Here is a 20,459-nt window from a genome sequence, read left to right on the forward strand (position 1 = left end):
CTCACAAGTGTGTTCAGTTTTCCTTTCAATAACCCACTGAGTGGCTTTAGCGGGGGCATTAGCTTCCTCATACCTACAGTGAGGGCAAGGAAGCTGCGGTGATGATTAAGGAGAGTTGATGAACTGCCACTGGGGTCAGATGTGGCTCACGGTGCAGTCGGTATTCAGTAAAGAGTCTCTGCTGCAATAACATGAGGATTGAAGGTGAGGGGGATTTGCAGATTTCTTTGCTCTGCTTCCTTTTACCACCCTTCCTTGGTGAAGTGGATTGTGAGCCTTGACCACTCTCTGGGTCAATCCAAGCTGGCCTGCTTCTTTGGATCATGGGCAAAGACCATCTGAACAGGAAACTCTGGGTTGGGTCAGGTACATTTGAGGAAAGGGGGTACCTTTCACAGTTCCCTTCCAGCCACCTTTTTCTTTATGCTTTCTTATTTTCCTTCTATGCCTTCAGACTCCTTTCTCTTACACTAGTCTCTCTTTGTTCTTGTCTCTGGAGACTCCCATCTGCATTCATGTAGATTTGAAATTCTCCAGTCCCTACCATATATTGGCTGTCTCAGAGGTGGGAAAAACTGCAAAGTTAGTAAGACAATCCTCCTAAACAATGTTCTTGTTTTAGAAGGGGACCAGTGATTCCCCATAGCAAAGTAGTTAGAGAACAAATTCATGGTACTTAGTGGCTGATAACTTCTGCATATAGCTGTACTTTCAGGGAAGCTACTGTTTAAAAGGAGATCACAGGTCTAGGAATTGTGACACACACCTGTAATCCCAGCTATTCAGGAGATCTTGAATTTGAGGCCAGTCCAAGAAGGTAGTGGCCAGATTCTGCCTCCAAAATAAAACAGGAACAAAAGAAATAAGGGCATAGCCTCCATTATTGAGGTTTGCCTAGCCTGTACAAGGGCAAGGGTTCAATTCCCAGGAGAAAGAAAAAAACTGAAGCCTGGAATGACACCTAATGGAGACTATAATTCAATGACAGATACTGCTTTCAAATGGAGCCAGCTAGAAGTGCCACCAACAAGTGCATATATATGTAAGGGCACTTGCTTAACTAAAACCTACAGGCACAGATGGTTGGAGTCTTGATTTCAATGATGTCCCAGCAAGAGGAATCAGGGGTGGGGAGTAGTCTGTTTTGGGTGTCAGCCTCTATTGTACCTGTGAAAGACCAGTAGCCTGGCACCACCCCTACTTTTCTGACTTTTGGGTCTCACAGTGGCCACTCTCCAGCTACCTTGCTGTTTTTCTCTTCCTAAAGGCTGATGAGTTCACCATCGAGTCAGTTACCATGCGGAAGGTGAGGCGAGTACGGGTCAGGCATGATGGCAAAGGCTCGAGTAGCAGCTGGTACTTGGACCGGGTGCTGGTAAGAGAGGAAGGCCAGCCGGAGAGCGACAACGTGGAGTTTCCGTGTCTCAGGTAGGTGACTCCTACTGCATTCACTTTCTCCACGGTGAGTTATGCTCCCTGAATTTGAGGAAGAACCAGCCCTAGGCTGAGTCAGTGAGGAAAAAAATAGTGGTTTGGGGCTGGAGTTGGTGCAAGGAAGAGGTGACCTTGCTGGTGGCACTTAGGCCTCCCCTGCGCACCCACCCGCACTGCATGTTCAAATGCACTTTTCGTTGTCTTTGCTTGAAAATAGTTGGTGTTACTGATTGGAGGTCTTTGTAAGTTAGGCATTATCCCAGGTTCTTGGTGTCTCAAACAAAGAATAGAGCAAAATGCGCAGGACTAATGAGAGACGCATGCATGTATTAAAGCTGAAGTAAAGGATGTGTAACGTGGGAAATCATTTCACAGCATGGGAGCAGGTCTGAGTAAGAGAGTGCCATGGCTCTGAGGATTGGCGCCTGTGACAATTGAAGACTGATAGGAATAGAGGGGAGGGAAAGAAGGTCCCTCTCACAGAAGAGGTGTTCTGTGATGCCCATTCCCACAATGCATTCTGTTAAAATGATACTTCTATTCAGTTCCCAAACACGAGGCCTTAATTAATGGTTTCACTTGGAAATTCAATGAAGGGCAAACAAGGGCAATACTGTACATGTGTCATTAAGAGGATGTGTGTGTGTGTGTGTGTGTGTGTGTGCGCGCACGCGCGTGTACACGGGTGCACGCACACATGCTGGTTGTGGGGCTTGAACTCAGGGTCTGAGCACCGTCCCTGAGCTTTGTTGCTCAAAGCTAGGGCTCTACCACTTGAGCTACACCTCTCCTTCCAACTTTTGGGTGGTTAATTGGACATAAGAATCTCACAGACTTTCCTGCCCAGGCTGATTTCTAACTGCAATTCTCAGATCTCAAACTCCTGAGTAGCTAGGATCATAGGCATGAGCCATGGGTACCTGGCTATTAAGATGATTTTTATTTTGCTCAGCAACCAACCTTCTGATAGGGATGTGATGTCCCTTTGTCTCAAGGACATTTATCCATACTTTTTCATGATCATGAAGTGGGGAATTAGGAAGGTTCTTGGAGTGGGACTAGGGCAGAGGCAGATTGGTAGTCTGGTCTTACAAGTGGCTATGGCAACAAGTTTTATCTGCTTGCCTCAGAACCAACACATCAGTATTTTCTCATGATAAAATTCAACAACTTCTGAATTTAAATAAAGGTTACCTCAGAGAATTACATGCTAACTTAAACTTGTGAAGCAAAGGTGTAATTTCATTGGAATAACCACAGCTCTTCCTTATTAATGTGTTTTCAGGGTATATTATTTAGTTTTCACTCTCTTTCCCCAACAGAAATGAAGTAAAATTGCTTCACTCTTTAAAAAAAATTGTTACTGTAAAGGTAACGAGCAGAGGGGTTACAGTTATATAAGTCAGGTAATGAGTTAATTTCCTTTTGAACAGTGTTACTTCTTCCCTTGCTTTCTCCCTGATTTTCTCTCCTGCCCCCTTCCCCCACAACTTACACAGTTCATTTTCAACATAGTGTCTAGTGAGTATCACTGCTGCATTTGTTTACCATTTGTCCCACCATTTCTGTGCTCTCCCTTACCCTCCTCCAAACAGATAAACTAACATTCAAGACAAAAGGTACAGAAAACAAAACCAGTGAAAAATGGACTTTCCTATATAGTCTGTTTGGACTCAGATAGATGTCGAGGTCACTGATGGAGACTCTGGAGAACAAGGAGCAGTGTTTCCAGGCCATTCAGGTGGCCTTTCACACTCTTCTGTAGCTACACCTGGGAGGTGAGCACTGTATGATCAGCTTGAGACCTGTGCCTGCATACTGCTTCTTTCCTTATCTAAGGTGTTACAGTGCTTTCACTCCCCTGAAGAACAGCACAAAGCAGGAAGAGTTTGGGCTATGGCAGGTGGTGTGTGTGTGTGTGTGTGTGTGTGTGTGTGTGTGTGTGTGTGTGTGTGTGTGTGTGTGTGTGTGTGAAAGAGTTATGAAGCCACCAGCAGACTGGCTTATCCATTTAGCCACATATCACTGTGAAACTAGGCTGGAGTATTTGAAGCTAAAAGGCTATGACTTATTTTGGGGAAAGGTTTATTATTATCCTGTAAGTATTTAGAGTGGAGATGAAAGAACACGTCATGGTTTCTTTTTACCATGAGGGAGGAGCTGGGGATGCGTGAGTGGAGGAGAGAAGGGAGAGTAGATGGGGTTTTCCAAGGACTAAGAGCCTGCTAGCATCTATCTCTCTCCTGCAAGTGCATGACCAGGTGACATTTAAATGCTCTTCCCTTCAGCCTCCATCCCTGTGGGAGTTGCTAGGTGACCTCAGTAAGACAGACAAGGGAAGGCCCCAGTGGCCAATTTTAAGGGGCTCTGGCTAGCAGCTCCCTGTTCCCCAATTCCCTGTCATTCATGTGCAGGGTTCTACCATGTGTCCTTACATCTCAGTGTTCTGGATTCACAGCCCCAAAGGCACAGGAGGAATCAGTTTAGTTGTTGCTTAATAGACAACCAACAGCAAATTTCCATGGGCAGGTGAGACTGTGGGACTGGGAGGGACAAGTGGGATAGGGAAGCCCGTGTGGTTTCTCTGGCCCTAGGAAAGGGTGGTGATTTCAGAGTCCTGAGCTCCCTTCCAGGAGGGGAAAGGAAGCAGTGACTCCTAGCTCAGCGGCCAGGAGTCATACCCTCTCTGAAGCATGATGGGATAAACTGAAGACAAGCACTAAGATTTCAGGTGGGCAGATGCTTTGATAAAGGACAAATGTCTTGGTTTCTACAACACTCTGGAAAAACACTGAGACTATCTATTCTGCTGCCATTGACACCAGATTAAAATGAGCCTCAGTGCTGGGCACAGATATCCCATGAGTGCATAGGGGTCTTTTTGGACTCAGTAGGAAAGGTGCTTTTCAGGTAGACAGTCCATACCTTTATTGCTGAGGATTGACCAGCAGGAAGATGGGGATACAGCTCACAGAGTTACAGCTATCAAAACCCAGCTTGAGCACAGATCTAGCTTTTCTTGAAGGCGAATCTCATCCATCTTTGAGGACCCCATATTCAAGCCCTCTTACCATGAGTCCTTATCCTTTTCCTAATTACCCATAGCACTTACTTTGGTCCATTTTCATCTTGGTGCTCAGTGCTACATTCGGCCTGTCCTGTCTTCCCTGTCAGTATATAGGCCTCGGACTGTGTGGGTTTCTGTCAATTTTATGACTATGGCTTTTTCCACCTGAAGCTCTGGCACAATGCCATGAACATGATGGACTCAAAGAAGAGATGGTGTATTTTTTTTCTTCCTTTTTTTGTTTCCTTTCCTGGGGCTTGAACTCTGGGCCTGGGTGCTGCCCCCGAGCTTCCTTTGCTTAAGGCAAACACCCTACCACTTGAGCCACAGAGTCACTTTCTAGCTTTTTTGAGTAGTTTATTGTAAATAAGAGTCTCACAGCATTTCCTGACCAAGCTGGCTTCAAACTGCAACGTTCAGACCTCAGCCTCCTGAGTAGCTAGGATTACAGGTGCTAGCCACCAGCGCCCGGCTGGTTTTTTTCTCCAATAATGAGGTGTTTTACTGTGATGACCTAACATCCTATGGCCTTTTCCCCTCCAGCCTCATCTGCCCGCAATGTGTCCCTCACTCACTGTATTCCATCCACAGAGGTCTTCCATCAACTCCTAGCCTTCCATCCCAAGACGTGTTACTCCTTCTGAGATGCTCCATGCCATCCTTCCAGTCTCAGCCAGCAATTTCCTGCTTAAGAAGTCCTCCTTACCTAGTCTAAGTTAGGATGCTTTTCTAGGATTGCTTGTAGACTCACTCTCCATTGTTGAATCAGAGCTCTGGGCCTCCCTGCAGACTCCAGTGATGGCATGTTGGTTGGAACCTCTCTCTGTACCACTTAAAGAGCTAACACACTCTGCTTTCCCACAGGTGGCTGGACAAGGATCAGGATGATGGGCAGCTGGTCCGAGAGCTGCTGCCTAGTGATAGCAGTGCCACACTTAAGAGTGAGTCATCCTGATGACCAGGTAGTGGCTGTGCCCTTGGCATGACAGGTGCTTTCCCTCAGCTACACAGGAGCAAACACATGCTCTTCACTTCACTTTATGGAGTCAGCACAGAGGAGGTGGAGAGGAGAGACATGAGAGAGGGGGAAACTTCTCGTGTGTCTCAGCTTGTGTGCCAGACCTATATGGCCATGACTGTAAGGCCTGAATGCATGTGGGTCAACAAGTAACAAGTAACATAAACAATAACATCAGCTAACATAAGCACAGGGGAGCCTACCATTCCTTGTGTGTGGAGACATTAAAATGAGGATTTTGAAAATTTCTGTGTTGTGTCTGAGAGGGCTCATATATATATATATATATATTTATATATATATATACACATATATATATGTATATATATATCTGTGTGTGTGTGTGTGTGTATATATATATATATATATATATATATATGTAGTTGTAAAGATACTGTACAGAGAGGTTACAGTTACATGAGTAAGGTAATGAGTCCATTTCCTATCAAGCATTGTTACCCCCTCCTTTGTTTTCCTCCTACTATCCCTTCCCTCCTCATCTCCCCAACTCCTCCCTCCCCCCAAAGTTGTAAAGTTCATTTTCAACATTGTGTCTTGTACATCTTATTGTTACAATGGGTCAACTTGTATCCTTAATTAAGCATTTTGTTATTTCCCTTCCCCTCTTCAAATTAGAAAATTACATATACAAATGCAGGGCACTGGAATCAAATACAGTGAAAACAGGGGTTATACCATGGGAGAAGAACATACAAAAGAAACAAAAAAACACATAGTACTTTAAAAGTACCTTAGAAACAACAGCAAGAAAGATTAAAAACTCTTATGTCCCTATCAGGGTTTATTTTGCTTAGCATCATCTTATATGGTCATCTGTACATAGCTTTTGACCTTTTCTGCTTGTCCTAGACATATACTAGTAATTGCAGATAAGGGAAAGCATGGGACCTATGTTTCTTTGATCCTGGCTTACTTCACTTAATATAATTTTCATAGTTTTCTTTACTGATATTTCTTCATATGTTATGGTTTGATCAGGAGCTTAAGGCAAAATTCAAAAGAAATATCTACAGAATCCCCTCAATACTAGCACCTCATGTGTACCATTTCCATCTTGGGTTGCCTGCTCAGCTGATAGGGAAACTGAGATCTGAAGGAGCTAAAATTTTATAGTTGACTTTTTCTAAGAACTAGAGTGTCCAGTGTCTAGGCTTGGAATCACAAGACTTAAGAATTAGGAAGGACCTCAGAAGACACAGTGATCACACCGATGGCCAGGGAAGCACTCTCACACACCACCTAACACCCAAACCCATGGTTGAGATGGAGCTGGGATTAGCTCCCAGGATGTTCCTTTCCTTCCCACTCTTCAGGCTCCCACCCCACCTAGTAAACAAGGCCCCACCCACTGCTTTACTAGACAGAACCTTGAAAACAGTTTAGATGGAAATTGTAGTATGGGAGAGTTCTTCTAGTTCTAGGTGCATCTTTTAGCAGCAAAGACAAAGACTCTTCAGTTGCCCTTGGATGACCTTGGGGAAGCTGATCTGGCTGGGCCAGGTGTGCTTTGCTCACCTTGTCTAGACCCTTCTTCACAGTGGAAAGACCCTAAGGCAACAGAAAGTGGTGGGCCTCGGAAGTAGCATCCCTTGTCTCTCTCTGATTCCTTCTCTCTGCCCAAGACATACATCTGATAACCAGCCTGTAGTACTTTGGATCCTGGCTCACGTTTTCAGTGCATTTCTCCTCTTCTTTGGGTGTTTTTTAATCTTTGCACATAGGCAGTGAAGACCTTTCTTGGATGATAAAATGGAGTGCCATGCATGTGGTGTCCCATTAAGAACTTCATTTTTTTTATGGTGTTGGAGTTTGAACTCAGGGCATTGTGCTAATCAGGTAGGCACTTGAGCACTTGAGCCACACTCTCCCACTTTTTGGTTTAGTTATTGTTTTTCAGATAGTCTTGAGATTTTTTTTCCCCCCAGAACTTGCAACTGACCATAATCTTCCAATCTTGTCCTCCCATATACTGGGACTATAGGCATGGGACACTACTCCTGGCCCCTGGCTCCTTAACTGGCACCAAACATATGGCCTTTCAAACTTCATATTCCTTAGAAATAGAGCCATAATTAGAATACTTAGCAATAATACCATGTATACAATATGCTAAAACACTATCTAGAAAGAATGAGTACCCTTAGCCTCAATTTTTCCTCATTTATCAGAGAGGAAGTTTGACTAGGTGATGGCTGATCTCTGAAACTTGCTTGTTATCTGTTTTCCATTGCCAGCCCATTCGCTGACTCTTTATGGAGTCAGCAAGGCACATATCAGAATTCTCTTTTGTACATGAAGGAGCTCCACTGAGGTGAAGGGAGAGTCACAGAGAGTCACAGCATCCAGGCCTGCCTCCTCGCTTCTGTCCTGCCTGACTGCAGGCCCCCTCCTGCTCTCGGCACTCTAGGCCTTACTCCTTGTTACCAAAGCTACACTAACCTGCTGCTTTCTCCCTCTGCCTGGCACTATTTAGACTTCCGCTATCACATCAGCGTGAAAACTGGAGATATCTCTGGGGCCAGCACCGATTCTAAGGTCTACATCAAGCTCTACGGGGAAAAATCTGACACCATCAAGCAAGTGCTTCTGGTCTCTGACAATAACCTCAAAGACTATTTTGAACGTGGCCGAGTGGATGAGTTTACTCTTGAAACCCTGAACATCGGAACTGTAAGTGAACTTCCTAAGATCATATGCATCCACATATACATCTACACATCCATGCACACATATGCTTATGTACACACAAGTTAGCTCACTTGCAAGGAAACTCCATTTTGATTGTTACTGGGATATGTTGTTTCCAGTTGCTAGCCAGAGCAGCTTATGATATGTGGACAGTGTCTGAGCTTCTACAGCCTCTTTGGGGATAGAATGTCTATCTTTAGAAACTTTAGAAACATGAACCCCTACATGGCTAGGATCATTCTTCCTGGTCATAGACCCTGGAGAAAAGGACACTAGGTTCAGGGAAGGAAGAGAGATAAAGAAAGATGAAAAAAGAGCTGAAAATATTTTCACTTCCATACTTGAGTGTTCATTTGAATTGTTTCTGGACTACTGCTAAGAGATGGGGCATTAGAGATGGGACCTGAAAGTCTCCATCTTTCAAGGTTCCTGAGGAGGCCTGGCTGTAAGCAGTGTGTTCACTTCATAAAGATGAACAAAGCTAACTACTAGAGTGGCAAGGCAGATTCATCAGTAATACACTACTGCAATGTAAGAAAAAAGCCAGCACTAATGAAGCTCACCTTTCATTTAAAGAGAGGTTTTAGAGAGAGAGAATGAGGGAATAGAAGATGAGTGAATAAGGCCCCTTAGAGCCCAGAAAGTGAGAAAAATCACAAGAAGCAGTAAGGGGGAGACTGGACCATGTAAAATGCACCAGTGTTTGCTCATTGGTGCCATCAGAGTGAAGCTCTTATCCTAGAGCCTGGGGACTGAATACCTCTTTCCCCGGGTTTAATTCTGACAGCCTTGAGTTTTCTCAAGTAAAGGGGTTTCAGATCTTAGGGATGTGGCCTTGAGCTGTTGGAAATGGTTAGTATTTTGTTCAAATCTTTGTAGACCAGGTAGATGCTTAGTCATGAAAGATCTCAGGAGCCTGAGTAGGGTTTAGTCAAGTTGAGACTTTTTTTTTTTACTAGACTTTGTTGTTCAGGTTTTATATTACTTTTTGTATTCATGTATTCTTATTGTTATTATAAGGTGATGTACAGGAGGGGTTATAGTAATGCATTTCTCTTTGAATAATATTACCCCTTCCCTCACTCTCTTCCAGTTTTTTCCTCCCATTCCCACATACAAGTTGTATAGTTCATTTTCAACATAGTGTCTAGTGAGTACTGCTTGTATTTGTTTACCTTTTCTCTCTCCATTTCTTTGCCCCCCCCTTTGCCTTCCCCAAACAGATAAACGAACAAACAAGACAAAAGGAAAAGCAAACAAAAACAGCAACAAAGGGAAAAAACTCATGTTTCCATTTTCTGGGGTTCATTTTGATGAATATTATTTTATATAGTCAGATACATATAGGTATCATGCCTTTGTGTTCCTCTCCTGAGAAAATCCTCCTTTGATCTCACTGTGTGTGAATGCCTAGAGACCTGTATAATTTATCATATCTCAGTGTATTTATTTAACCATCCAGTGTGTTTAGATTCACAAGCACTTTCTAGCTACTACAAATTAGGAAAACCATGCAGCCTATGATTTTCTGGGTCTGGCTTAATATGATTTTTTTCCAAGTCTTTCTATTTCCTTACAAAAGGCACAATGTCATTCCTTCTGATGGCTGAGTAGAATTCTATTATATATATATATATATATATATATATATATATATATATATATATATACACACACACACACACACACACACACACACACACACACACATCACTTTCTCTTGATGCATTTGTCCACAGGGGCATCAATTCTAGAGACTCTTTCTCGACCTCACCTGGAGAAACCTGGGCCAGAGCCCTGGATACATCTCCAAACATGCTATGATATGTATTACACCTGCTGCTCTCAGGAGTCCCGTGGTGGGAAGTGTGATTGTAACAAGCCTCTGTCTGTCTGTAACCTCTTCTTCCTCGTCCCCTCCCTGTCTGTGGGCCTCACCCCATCTCAAGTACACTGGGCCTCCCTCCTCCCATCAGCATACACTCCGGGGAACAATCTCGTGTCTCTCACTTAATGCCTTGAAGCTAATGAACTTTAATCAAGCTTTTCCTTGATCAAAATGTATTTATATTTTAAGCTGAGTCAATAATTGCAGTGAAAATGCTGTTCTCTTTACTGATAGTGTGCACCACATCAGTGAGACCATGTCTGAGAGGAGGAGAGTGGGGGTGATGAGCCCCCTGAGCCTTCCACATGCTGTTGAAACCCCTTTGTGAGCAGTGTGCCCAGTAGCGTGGGGCTGAGTCCCATGACAACCGCCAGATCTGGGGTCCAACATTTCCGCTTACTTGCCATGTGCAAGCTAATTGACCTACATACATTTCCTCCTTCGCAAAAGGGGAGGGGATACTAGTGCAATGCTTTTGTTAAAAAGTATTCTTATTATCTTTAATTAGTTGTACAAAGGAGTTGCCATTTACCAAAGCAGTTTATAAATACAGTGCATCTTGATCGGTGTCACCTCTTTCAACATTCTCACCACCCCTCTCCCAATCCATCCTTTCCCTCACTTATCTTAATTTTAGGTAACAGATTGATTTTTTTTGCCATGTAACAGAGTGGTTTGTGTGTATGGTAAATCTTGATCCGTGCCATTACTTAAACATTTTCACACCCCCCCCCAACCCATTTATCAATCTTTCTCAATTCTGTGTATATCCAGTGAATTCGTGCCTGCATTTACCTCCTTCATTCTTCTACCTCTCTCCTTGGCCCATCCCTACCCCCTTGAAAGTATCCATTTCTTGGTCCTTATTTAGTTGGGGCTTTGAGTTAGTCTTTTTAAAGAATTATACTCTTTGCATTTTCCATAGAGTCTGTTATACTTCAGTTAAACACACCCAGTAGATAGATAAGCACATTCTAGCCTAGGGAACTCATGGAACCTATATTTCTCTAGCTTACTCCACTTAATGCAATTCTTATTAACACTGGATATGTTAATAACACCCATATGCTCTGATCATAGCCAGTCCCTGCCCTCAAGGAGCTCTGGTCACGGAACACAAAGCCCTGAGAAGTTGTCTGCATATTCTTTTACCTGCATAATGGGAATGTCAAAGAAGAAATGCACATTAGCCAGGCACTGGTAGCTCATGCCTATAATCTTAGCTACTCAAGAAGCTGAGATCTAAGGATTGCTGTTCAAAGCCAGTCCAACCAGGAATATCTGTGGAGACTCAGATCTCTCATTAACCACCAGAAAAACCAGAAATGGTGTTGTAACTCAAAGTGGTAGAGCACTAGTCTTCAGCAAAAGAGCTCAGGGACAGTGCCCAGGCTGTGAGTTCAAGCCCATGACCAAAAAGAAAAAGAAAAAAGAAAAAAAGACCAAACACACCAGTGTACTGTTTAAAACAAAACCAAATCAATAACACAGCTATTAGAGGGCGATGGCAGACAAGGGAGTATCTGATTTCTTGTGCAGCATTTTTAAGTACTGAATGGAGTGTTGAAAGCTCATACCACATCTGCTCTGCACGTGCTTGTCCAGGAGACAAGAAGGAGGGGACGGAGGGTCCAGGCAGGAGAGGAACACCATGTGAGAGGTCATCCAGGTGATCATGGCAGGCCTGTGGCCTAGTGCCTCTTGGAGGCCCTGGTTGAAAGGAGCTGTTTGCGCTGGTGCTAGGGAAGATAGAAGAGGGGCTTGGAAGCTTCTGCGCCTTGCATACACTGACTGGAAGTGATCGTCTGAATGTGAAAGTACCCTCTTCAGACTTACACATTGCAGGCTTGGTTTCTAGCTCATAAACTTTTAGAAAGTGACTAGATCCTAAGGGTTCTATCTGAAGCAGGCCTGATGGATTCATCATATGATGACATTATGGGTAGTGGCCCTGTAAGGAAGAGCTAGGTCACTAAGGACAGGTCCTTGGAGGCTGTAACTTGTCCTGAATTCCCTCTACCTTTATGTCCACCACATCCAACAACTCGGCTTCATCACACTCTCCCTAAGATAGATAGATAGATTTGCAAGCTCTGAAACTTAGCTAAAGTAAATCCTTTCCAGTTCATAAGTTGCTTGTGTCCGGTATTTTGTCACAGCAATGACAGTCAGATGAACACATCTGGGTTTCCTTCCAGATCAACCGGCTGGTGATTGGGCATGATAGCACAGGCATGCATGCAAGTTGGTTCCTGGGCAGTGTCCAGGTCCGAGTGCCTCGCCAAGGCAAGCAGTACACCTTTCCTGCCAACCGCTGGCTGGACAAGAACAAGGCTGACGGGCGTCTGGAGGTAGAGCTGTACCCGAGTGAGGTCGTCGAGATCCAGAAATGTATGGAGGATGGGACCTTCAGCATTATTTTCCTGTGGGGGAAGGAGGGGGGACCATGGGGTAACCGGGTCTTGTCTCTTGATACGGGGAGAGAGGGGTCCTGGGGGTTGAATGGGGGTTTTTAAGTTCTGGAGGCCATGGGGGTTCATTTTACAGATGGGGAAACTGAGGACTCAGAGGATGGAATAAAGGCAGAAAATATTATTATTAAGAAATGTGCATTCTAAACTTGTGGAGAGGAGTTTGTGGTACTGTCCATGTCTCCCCTGGAAAGCTGGCTAAGAATTCATTCATTTATTTGGTAAGGTATTCGTAAGCTTTGCCTGTGCCAGTTCTGCTCTGAGCTCTGGGGAGGCAGCTGTGAGTCAAATAGAGCAAACTTTGCCCTCATGGGCTACATGTTCCACCAGAGAGACACAAAAGCTAATGCCAAAGAAGAGCCCAGAAGAAACGGAGGAGTGTGCAGGGCTGGTGTGGTGAAGGAGCTTATTTTTCTGAGATGCTAAGGATGAGTGAGATCTGCCCCTTCCCCCTGTGATCTATGGCATGTGATATGTGCCAGAGACCATGGTGGGCTAGAGAGTTTTGACTTAGAGGATGGGAAAGTCAGTGGGCCGACAACCCGGCAGGGAAATGTCCCTGCCTCACTTCTGTGTGTCAACATCTATCCTGAGAGTGGCTTGCTCACCGCTCTTTCCACGGTAATCTTATGGACAAGAACCCTAGGCCAACCTCCCCCCTCTCTGGCCAGGACTCTTCAAATCTTTTCCTAGGTGCATTTCATCTTCCTATCCCACCAGAAGTCCCTGAGTGACTCAAGCATTAGTCAAGAGCATAAATAAGCAGTAGTTAAAGATGGAAAGAGCTGAGCACCGGTGGCCATGCTCATAATGCTAGCTATTTAGGAGGCTGAGATCTGAGGATCGTGATTCAAAGCCAGCACAAAAGTCCCTGTGAGACTCTTATCTCCAATTAACCATGTGAAAACTAGAAGTGGAGTTGTGGCTCAAAGTGGTAGAGTACTAGCACTGAGCAAAAGAGCTCAGGGACAGTCCGAGGCCCTGAGTTCAAGACCTCAACCAACAAAATAATAATAATAATAATAATAATAATAATAATAATAAAGCCATTTCATTCCCTTTCTTTTCCCTCATCCCATTCCCCTTATTATTCAAAGAAAAACAACTTTAATTACGTTAGCTCATTCCTCTGAAATTTCTCCTCAGCACTCTTTAATAATAAACTTCTCCATTTGTTGATCTTTCAGCATTAGACATTATCTATTGAATTCCTCTTATAAGAAAAAGGATTTAGCTTATTTAATACACACACCTATATGTACATATACACATTCCTCTTTCCAGTCTTCAGTATAATTAGATCAGAGTTCGGTCTTTACATTCTTGAGCCTCTGTAAAATTTTTCACTGCGCAGTCACCTGCTACATGATATTTACATGTCATTTTTATACAGTTTTGTTTCTTTATAGAGCTGGGAAGAAGTTCATCCTTACATTTCTCCATACTCATCATTGTCTGTTAGTCAGCTATGGCTATGATCACAACAAAGCTCTCCTGAGATGCAGATGTTCATCTCTTTGCTGTGTTATGCTCTTCTCACAAGCACACACTCCTGATGTCTCTCTGTGGGTCCGAATTTCCTCTTCTTAAAGGAGTCACATTGGATGAGAGCCTACCCTAAAAACTGTATTTAAACCCAATCATCTCTTTATAATCCCATCTCTAAATATAGTTATAGTCTGAGGTGCTGGAGGAAAGAATTGAAGAGAGGTTGATACAATTTAGTACATGGTTTGATCTTATCTTGAGAAAACTCTAAAGGAATAAAAGTTCTTCCCATATGTTCCGACTCAATGGTCATCCTGATGTTTATCTTCCCCCTTTTCCCTTCAAGAGATCCCTTTGGAGCCCTCTGCCCTCCTGCTTTAGGCTTTTATGCAGCTGCTATTCTTGTCATCTTTAATTTTTTTCCTTTCTTTTGTCTCACTTATTGGACCCTGTGGCTTTCTCTTTTTGGTTTATCCCTCACGTTAGCCAGTCAGAGCCTTACTATCAGACTCCTGTGAAAGTACATTGACAGGACCAGGACCTGGTAATCTACAACTTTCTTTCATTAAATCTCACAATCAACTCATCGTTAGGATTGCTATCAGATTCTGAACTCTCACCTTCATTAGAATTTAGAAAAGAATGATTCTAGAGAATACGTTTTATAGCTCCCAAGTTGCAGTAGAGTAGTTCAATGCCATTCTGCTTTTCATCTGTTTTCTTTTTTCCTAAAAGCTTGCTAGACCCCATCTTTGTCCCTAAAACTCTGAAATTTTGTGATGCCTTTTGGGATTTTACTTCCATTCATTGTCCTGGAAACTCATGGTCTCCTTCAGTTTAGAAGCATTTCTGTTTTTTTGGTTTTGCTCCTCCTCCTCCTCCTCTTCCTCCTTCTCTTACTTCCTCTTTTCTCCTTTTCCTCCTTCTCCTCTTCCTTCTCTTTCTTCTCCTCCTACTTCTTCTTTCTTCTTTCTTTCTCTTTCTCTTTTCTTCAGTCTCTTCTGTCTTGCAGGACTAGAGTTTGAACCTGTGCTTGCTAGGTAAGTGCTCTATCACTTGAATTACATATCCTCAGTCTTTATTTTTTGTTAGTTCATTTTTCAGATAGGGTCTTTTTTTCTTCTAAACCATATAGTACTGGAATTTATTGATGATTTTTTATTGTCAAGGTGATGTATAGAGGGATTACAGTTACATAAGTAAGACAATAAGTACATTTCTTGTCAAACTTGTTACCCCTTCCCTCATTTGTCTCTTACTTTCTCCCTCCTTCCCCCAAGTTGTACAGATCATTTCCAACATATTGTCTTGTGTTTGTCGCTGTTGCATTGGTTCCCCCCTTGTCAGATAAGGTCTTGTAATTTTCCCCACTCAGCCTTGGAACACAATACTTCTAATTCTGCCTCTTGAGCAGCTGATGTGTGCCATCATGCCTGCTCCTCATTGGTCTTTTAATCTTGGAGAATTTTTCTTTCTGCTTTAGGACATATTCTTGACTTTTCCCTTGCTATTGACTTTAGGCTGCCATATTTCAGTTCCCAATAACTCATTCATGTTTTCCAAAGATTCCTTATTCTCCTTCCTCATTTTATAGAATCACGGCCACCTTTTGTGCTGGGGACTGACAGCAGGCAAGATCACCCACTGTCATCCATATACTATTCCAGCTTTGCTCTTAACTGAACCTAGTATTTGTAGTTCAGTATCTTCAGGTTGTCAACCAGTCCTCTAATTTTCAGTTCTTGATTTCTCACATTGCTATGAGAATAGGGGATCCTCGTATGAAAAGAGTATTATCTTACAGCTTTGCCAAGAGGGAAAATGTTTTAACAGTCATGTAGACAGATGCCATAGTTCTTCTGGGAGACGCTTTGTACTTCCTTGAGAAGTGCCCTCTACTGGACAATACCTGTAACTCATGTTTGGCCTCTAACACCTTGATAAGTAGTCCTTCAAGTGTAATGCATGTGTTGGTGTGCTCTGAAGGTATTTATATTTAAATGAGTACTGCCATTCCAACCCCTTGTCCTTTACTGAAAAGATGGCAAAGAAGCAAACCTGTCTTTTGCTACCTTCTTCCCTATAGTGTCTGTCTTAGCTCTTTTGTTTGTTTGGTTGGTTGGTTGGTTACCCCCTTTAACTGCTGTAGATTGGATAGTATACAAGAAACAGAAATTTCTTGGCTCACAGTTCTGGAGGTCAAAAGGTCCAATATCAAAGTGCTAGCATCAGGTTAGAGCCTTTTGCTACATCAGAAAATAGGAGAGGTATAAAGATAAGAAAAGATGGAGTCTTCATAGCCTAATCAACTTTTTAAGGCCTCATTTCTTACAGTGGAAACTAAATTTCAACATGAGTTTTAAAGGGTTATTCCTAATAAGGAGGAAGACAGCAGGGAGCACCAACTGACAGTGAATTATCTTCATTGTTGATAGTGGAGGACACGAGTTACTGGACACTGGAGTCTGATGGTTGAGACTTCCCATTCACCACTTGCTCAGTTCCTCCATTGTCCTGTTATGACATGGGAATGATGGCACTTATTTATGGTATTGGGAGAAGGTTGGATAAAATGATGACTGCGAAGTACCAGGCATGTAGCACAGGTTTGAGAATGCTTATTTTATTGTTCATTGTTATTATTACTCAGAGTCCTATTTCTCCCTGTGTGCCTGCCCAGTGGTTCACTACGAGGTCGAGATTTGGACTGGGGATATAGGTGGTGCCGGCACCACTGCTCGAGTCTTCATGCAGATCTATGGCGAGGAAGGCAAGACTGAAGTGCTCTTCCTCTCCAGCCGTTCCAAAGTTTTTGATCGGGCATCCAAGGACATATTCCAGGTATGTGGTGCGGAGACAGTTGGGTGCCAGCAGAAGTGCAGTGGACACCAAGGTGGTGCCTTGTATGATTGTATTTTCTCAGCCAATGGCTACTCAAGAATAGGCTACCTCCCTCCAGCTGTGTGGGAGATGTCACCTGGAGGACAGGTTGGGCCAGGGTTCCCTTGGCATCCTGGAAGGGGGGGGAGGAATCTTTTTGAGAGCAGCTAAATAAGGTGTATCGTTTTGAACTTAGAGAGAGACCTGGATGCTTGGCTGAGTTCTACTCTGTGGAGTTGAAAAGTAACTCCTCTCCTCAGACTTGGCCTAAAAGGAAAGGATAGGGCTAGACCAAAGGTTTTCATCTCTGCCTATGTTCAAATCACTGGGGATCTTTATAAAAATCTAATCTATACCCTAGACCAATGTCTTCAGGGTGGGATGTCTTTCTTTTAAAAAGCTCTACCAGTAATCAAGCACACTGCTGATTCTGAGAACCACTAGAGTGGGTAGTTCTCATTTGACCAAGGTGGTACTAGGGCCAAGTATCTCTTGTACTCCTATATGGGGCCTCTCACTCCCAAGCTTGGTGACAGGCAGGCTTTGAGGCATGCTGGAGCTTCGTGCTGTGTTCTAAATGTCCCAGTTCTCTTTTCTTCCATTTTTGCAAACCTAGAGAAGAGGATTTTTCCCTGTGAACATGTTGTTCACAGGGATGTGGGAGGTAGGGGGATACATGAATATTTTGTGTTGGACATGAGAATATGTGTGTAAATGCACATGTACACCTGCAGATGTATGAGTACAGGATGCATGCTCTATATATTCATGTGCCACAAGTAAAAGAAAATCCTTCTCGAGTGTCCAAAGAAGAAGGCCAAGGCCACTCTGGAATATTGGAGATGCAAAGTGCTCAGTGAGTTAAATGCCCTCATTGACTACAGATGAGGCTCTGAACTCTCTGAGCCTCAGCTTTTGCCTGGCTGGTAACATAGTCCCTGTAATAATCAAAAGAGTCAATGTCAGGGAATGCTCCTGGGAAACTGAGACCACTGATGGGTAGGTGAGGGAGTGGTGCATTTTCTAGAGGCCAGCTGATGGATGTGATGGAGGCAAACTCAGCCAACAGGCAGATGTGAAGGTGACAAGCAAATCTGCTTGGGTTAGAGTGGTCACAGGGATGCTATGACCAGAATGAGAAGTGTGGGAGAGGAGAGTGAATAAGTTGAAGACATGAGTTCAGACCCAGCACCGATACCCTCTTAAGTAGCTGAGAAGGATGAATTCTTCTTCCCCTTACCTCTGGCTCCATCTTGACTGCTAATTTTCTCACAAAGGTAGTTCGACCATATTGTGGTTTTATGAAGAGAGCATCTTGATCAGGAGACCTGTGTTTTCATCTAGACCTATAATCAAATTGTGGGGTATCTAAATAACTATGCGACTGCCTAAGCCTCAGTTTCCCCTGGCACTCAAACTGGTGAAACTGGATTTCATAAAGGGCCAAAGGCCACAACAGATATTCACCAGCATTAAGGTGTCCATGAGAAGACTGAATATCAGGGATGCTGTGTGAGCCTCCTTACAAGGTCTGCAGGGACCAGTCCTTAGCTCTATTGCAGGTCCTTCCTGATAATATGAGGCTCAGGACAGACTGATAATGCCATCTGAGGCTGAGGAATCCATCTACCTGTCCATCAAATCCATGTCCACCATGCCCAGTGGAGAGAAACACAAAAGGAAGGTCTCTGCCCTTAAGCAATTCACAACTCCAGAGCACAAAGATGGTACCTGTGCCAGGGCCAGAGCCCTGGGCAATCTCTGAGCTCTTAGAATGCAGGAAAACACAAGCAGGCTGTGTGCTTGGGAGGGAGGGACCTGGGCCTTAGGACCTGGGTAAGATTTTTGTTTGTGGAAAAATAGTTTTTTTTTTAAAGCTTACTACAAAAGCTCTATCTATGTAATACTGAATATATTACTGAAAGCAAACACAGAAAGGTACAAAGATTTTTTAAAAGAAAAAAATAATAAAGCACAGTGATTAGACTTCAATTAGGAGAAAAGTGGAAATAAAGGCAGACTAGACACAGGAACAGCATTAGCAAAGATGGAAATAGGACTAGTAGAAATGAGTGTGTGTGTGTGTGTGTGTGTTTGATAGAAAGAACTAGGGGGACCAGTGTGGCTACAACAGAGTGTAGGATGGAATAAGTGTGGTAGGTTGGAGTCAGGCAGGAGGAACCAGTCTGGGTATGGTGGGAGAGGGAGAATCTTAGATGTTTGTGAATGTGGGTGCCTGGCTTCTCCAGCTGCAGTTCAGCACCTTGGCCAGTTCCTGGCTCCACAGGGAAGGCAGGGAGCATGCTGGGGACCACCCCAGCCACTGCCTTGCCCTTTGCACAGCTGGAGGCAGCAGATGTGGGTGAGATCTACAAGATCCGGCTGGGGCACACCGGTGAGGGCTTCGGGCCCAGCTGGTTCGTGGACACAGTGTGGCTGCGGCACCTGGTGGTGCGGGAGGAGGACCTCACACCTGAGGAGGAGGCCAGGAAGAAGAAAGAGAAAGACAAGCTGCGGCAGCTGCTCAAGAAGGAGCGCCTGAAGGCCAAGCTACAGAGGAAGAAAAAGAAGAAAAAGAAAGGCAGCGATGAGGAGGAAGAGAGTGGGGAGGAGGAGGAGTCTTCATCAGAGGAATCTTCCTCTGAAGAGGAGGAGGAGGAGGAGTCAGAAGAGGAGGAGGAGGAGGAGGAGGAATACGGGCCTGGGATGCAGGCAGTAATTGAACAGCACAAGTTTGAAGCCCATCGTTGGCTGGCCCGAGGCAAGGAGGATGATGAACTTGTCGTGGAGTTGGTGCCAACAGGCCAGTCGGGTCCTGAGCGTAAGCCTGAAGAGGGGCTTGGGAGTGGGAGGGATGACTGTCTCTCTTGTATGGAGGCAAATAGGCTGGAACCCATCATGGTTCCTAAATAGCTCTCCTAATCTGCATCTGGAAAGCCACTACTGACCATTCTGTTTGGGCCAAGCAGTGCCCTTGTCCCAAGGCTCTCAGGAGGAAACAATGGCTTTGGGTGGTGCTCAGTATAATCAAATGTGGGGAGTAGAGGTGCCCTTCATTTTAGGGTGAAGGTAAGTCATGGGTGGAAGAAGGGTCTGTGCCAGGTTGGTATGGACCTACCTGTAGGTTCTTCTTGCTCACAGAATCTACCTGGATCTGTGAGGCTGGGCCCAGGTCCACCTCTGAGCTCAGGTGTCCTCAATGTTGCGCTTCTTTGTGTCTCCAGCTAATACTTATGAAGTCCAGGTGATCACAGGGAATGTGCCTAAGGCAGGCACTGATGCTAACGTCTACCTGACCATCTATGGTGAGGAGTATGGGGACACTGGAGAGCGGTCTCTGAAGAAGTCAGACAAGTCCAACAAGTTTGAACAGGGGCAGGTAAAGTGAGGGATTTCTGGACCCTTGTGTGGGTGGATGGATGTGACTCAAACATGGAGTGTAGTGGTTCCCATCATAACCCTACCCAGCAACGTATCTGCTTCATTCTGTCTGTTCAAGTTTGA

At 44.2% G+C, this 20,459-nt stretch overlaps 1 protein-coding gene across 3 annotated transcripts in view; it reads left to right on the forward strand.

The window, feature by feature from the left end:
- Positions 1–20,459, forward strand: part of Loxhd1 (lipoxygenase homology PLAT domains 1) — a 135,903-nt gene that overhangs the window by 58,952 nt on the left and 56,492 nt on the right. For 2 of the 3 annotated variants that reach the window (XM_070028633.1, XM_070028634.1), the window contains exons 14-20: positions 1,268–1,428; positions 5,366–5,442; positions 8,014–8,210; positions 12,315–12,507; positions 16,756–16,916; positions 19,299–19,776; positions 20,180–20,334. In XM_070028633.1, the coding sequence (XP_069884734.1) occupies positions 1,268–1,428; positions 5,366–5,442; positions 8,014–8,210; positions 12,315–12,507; positions 16,756–16,916; positions 19,299–19,776; positions 20,180–20,334 (1,422 nt within the window). The remainder of the gene's footprint in view (positions 1–1,267; positions 1,429–5,365; positions 5,443–8,013; positions 8,211–12,314; positions 12,508–16,755; positions 16,917–19,298; positions 19,777–20,179; positions 20,335–20,459) is intronic. The other variant, XM_070028635.1, reaches the window with a different exon arrangement.

Source organism: Dipodomys merriami, unplaced genomic scaffold (assembly GCF_024711535.1).
Source record: "Dipodomys merriami isolate MVZ:Mamm:240054 unplaced genomic scaffold, mDipMer1.0.p SCAF_2, whole genome shotgun sequence".
Classification (NCBI taxonomy): domain Eukaryota; kingdom Metazoa; phylum Chordata; class Mammalia; order Rodentia; family Heteromyidae; genus Dipodomys; species Dipodomys merriami.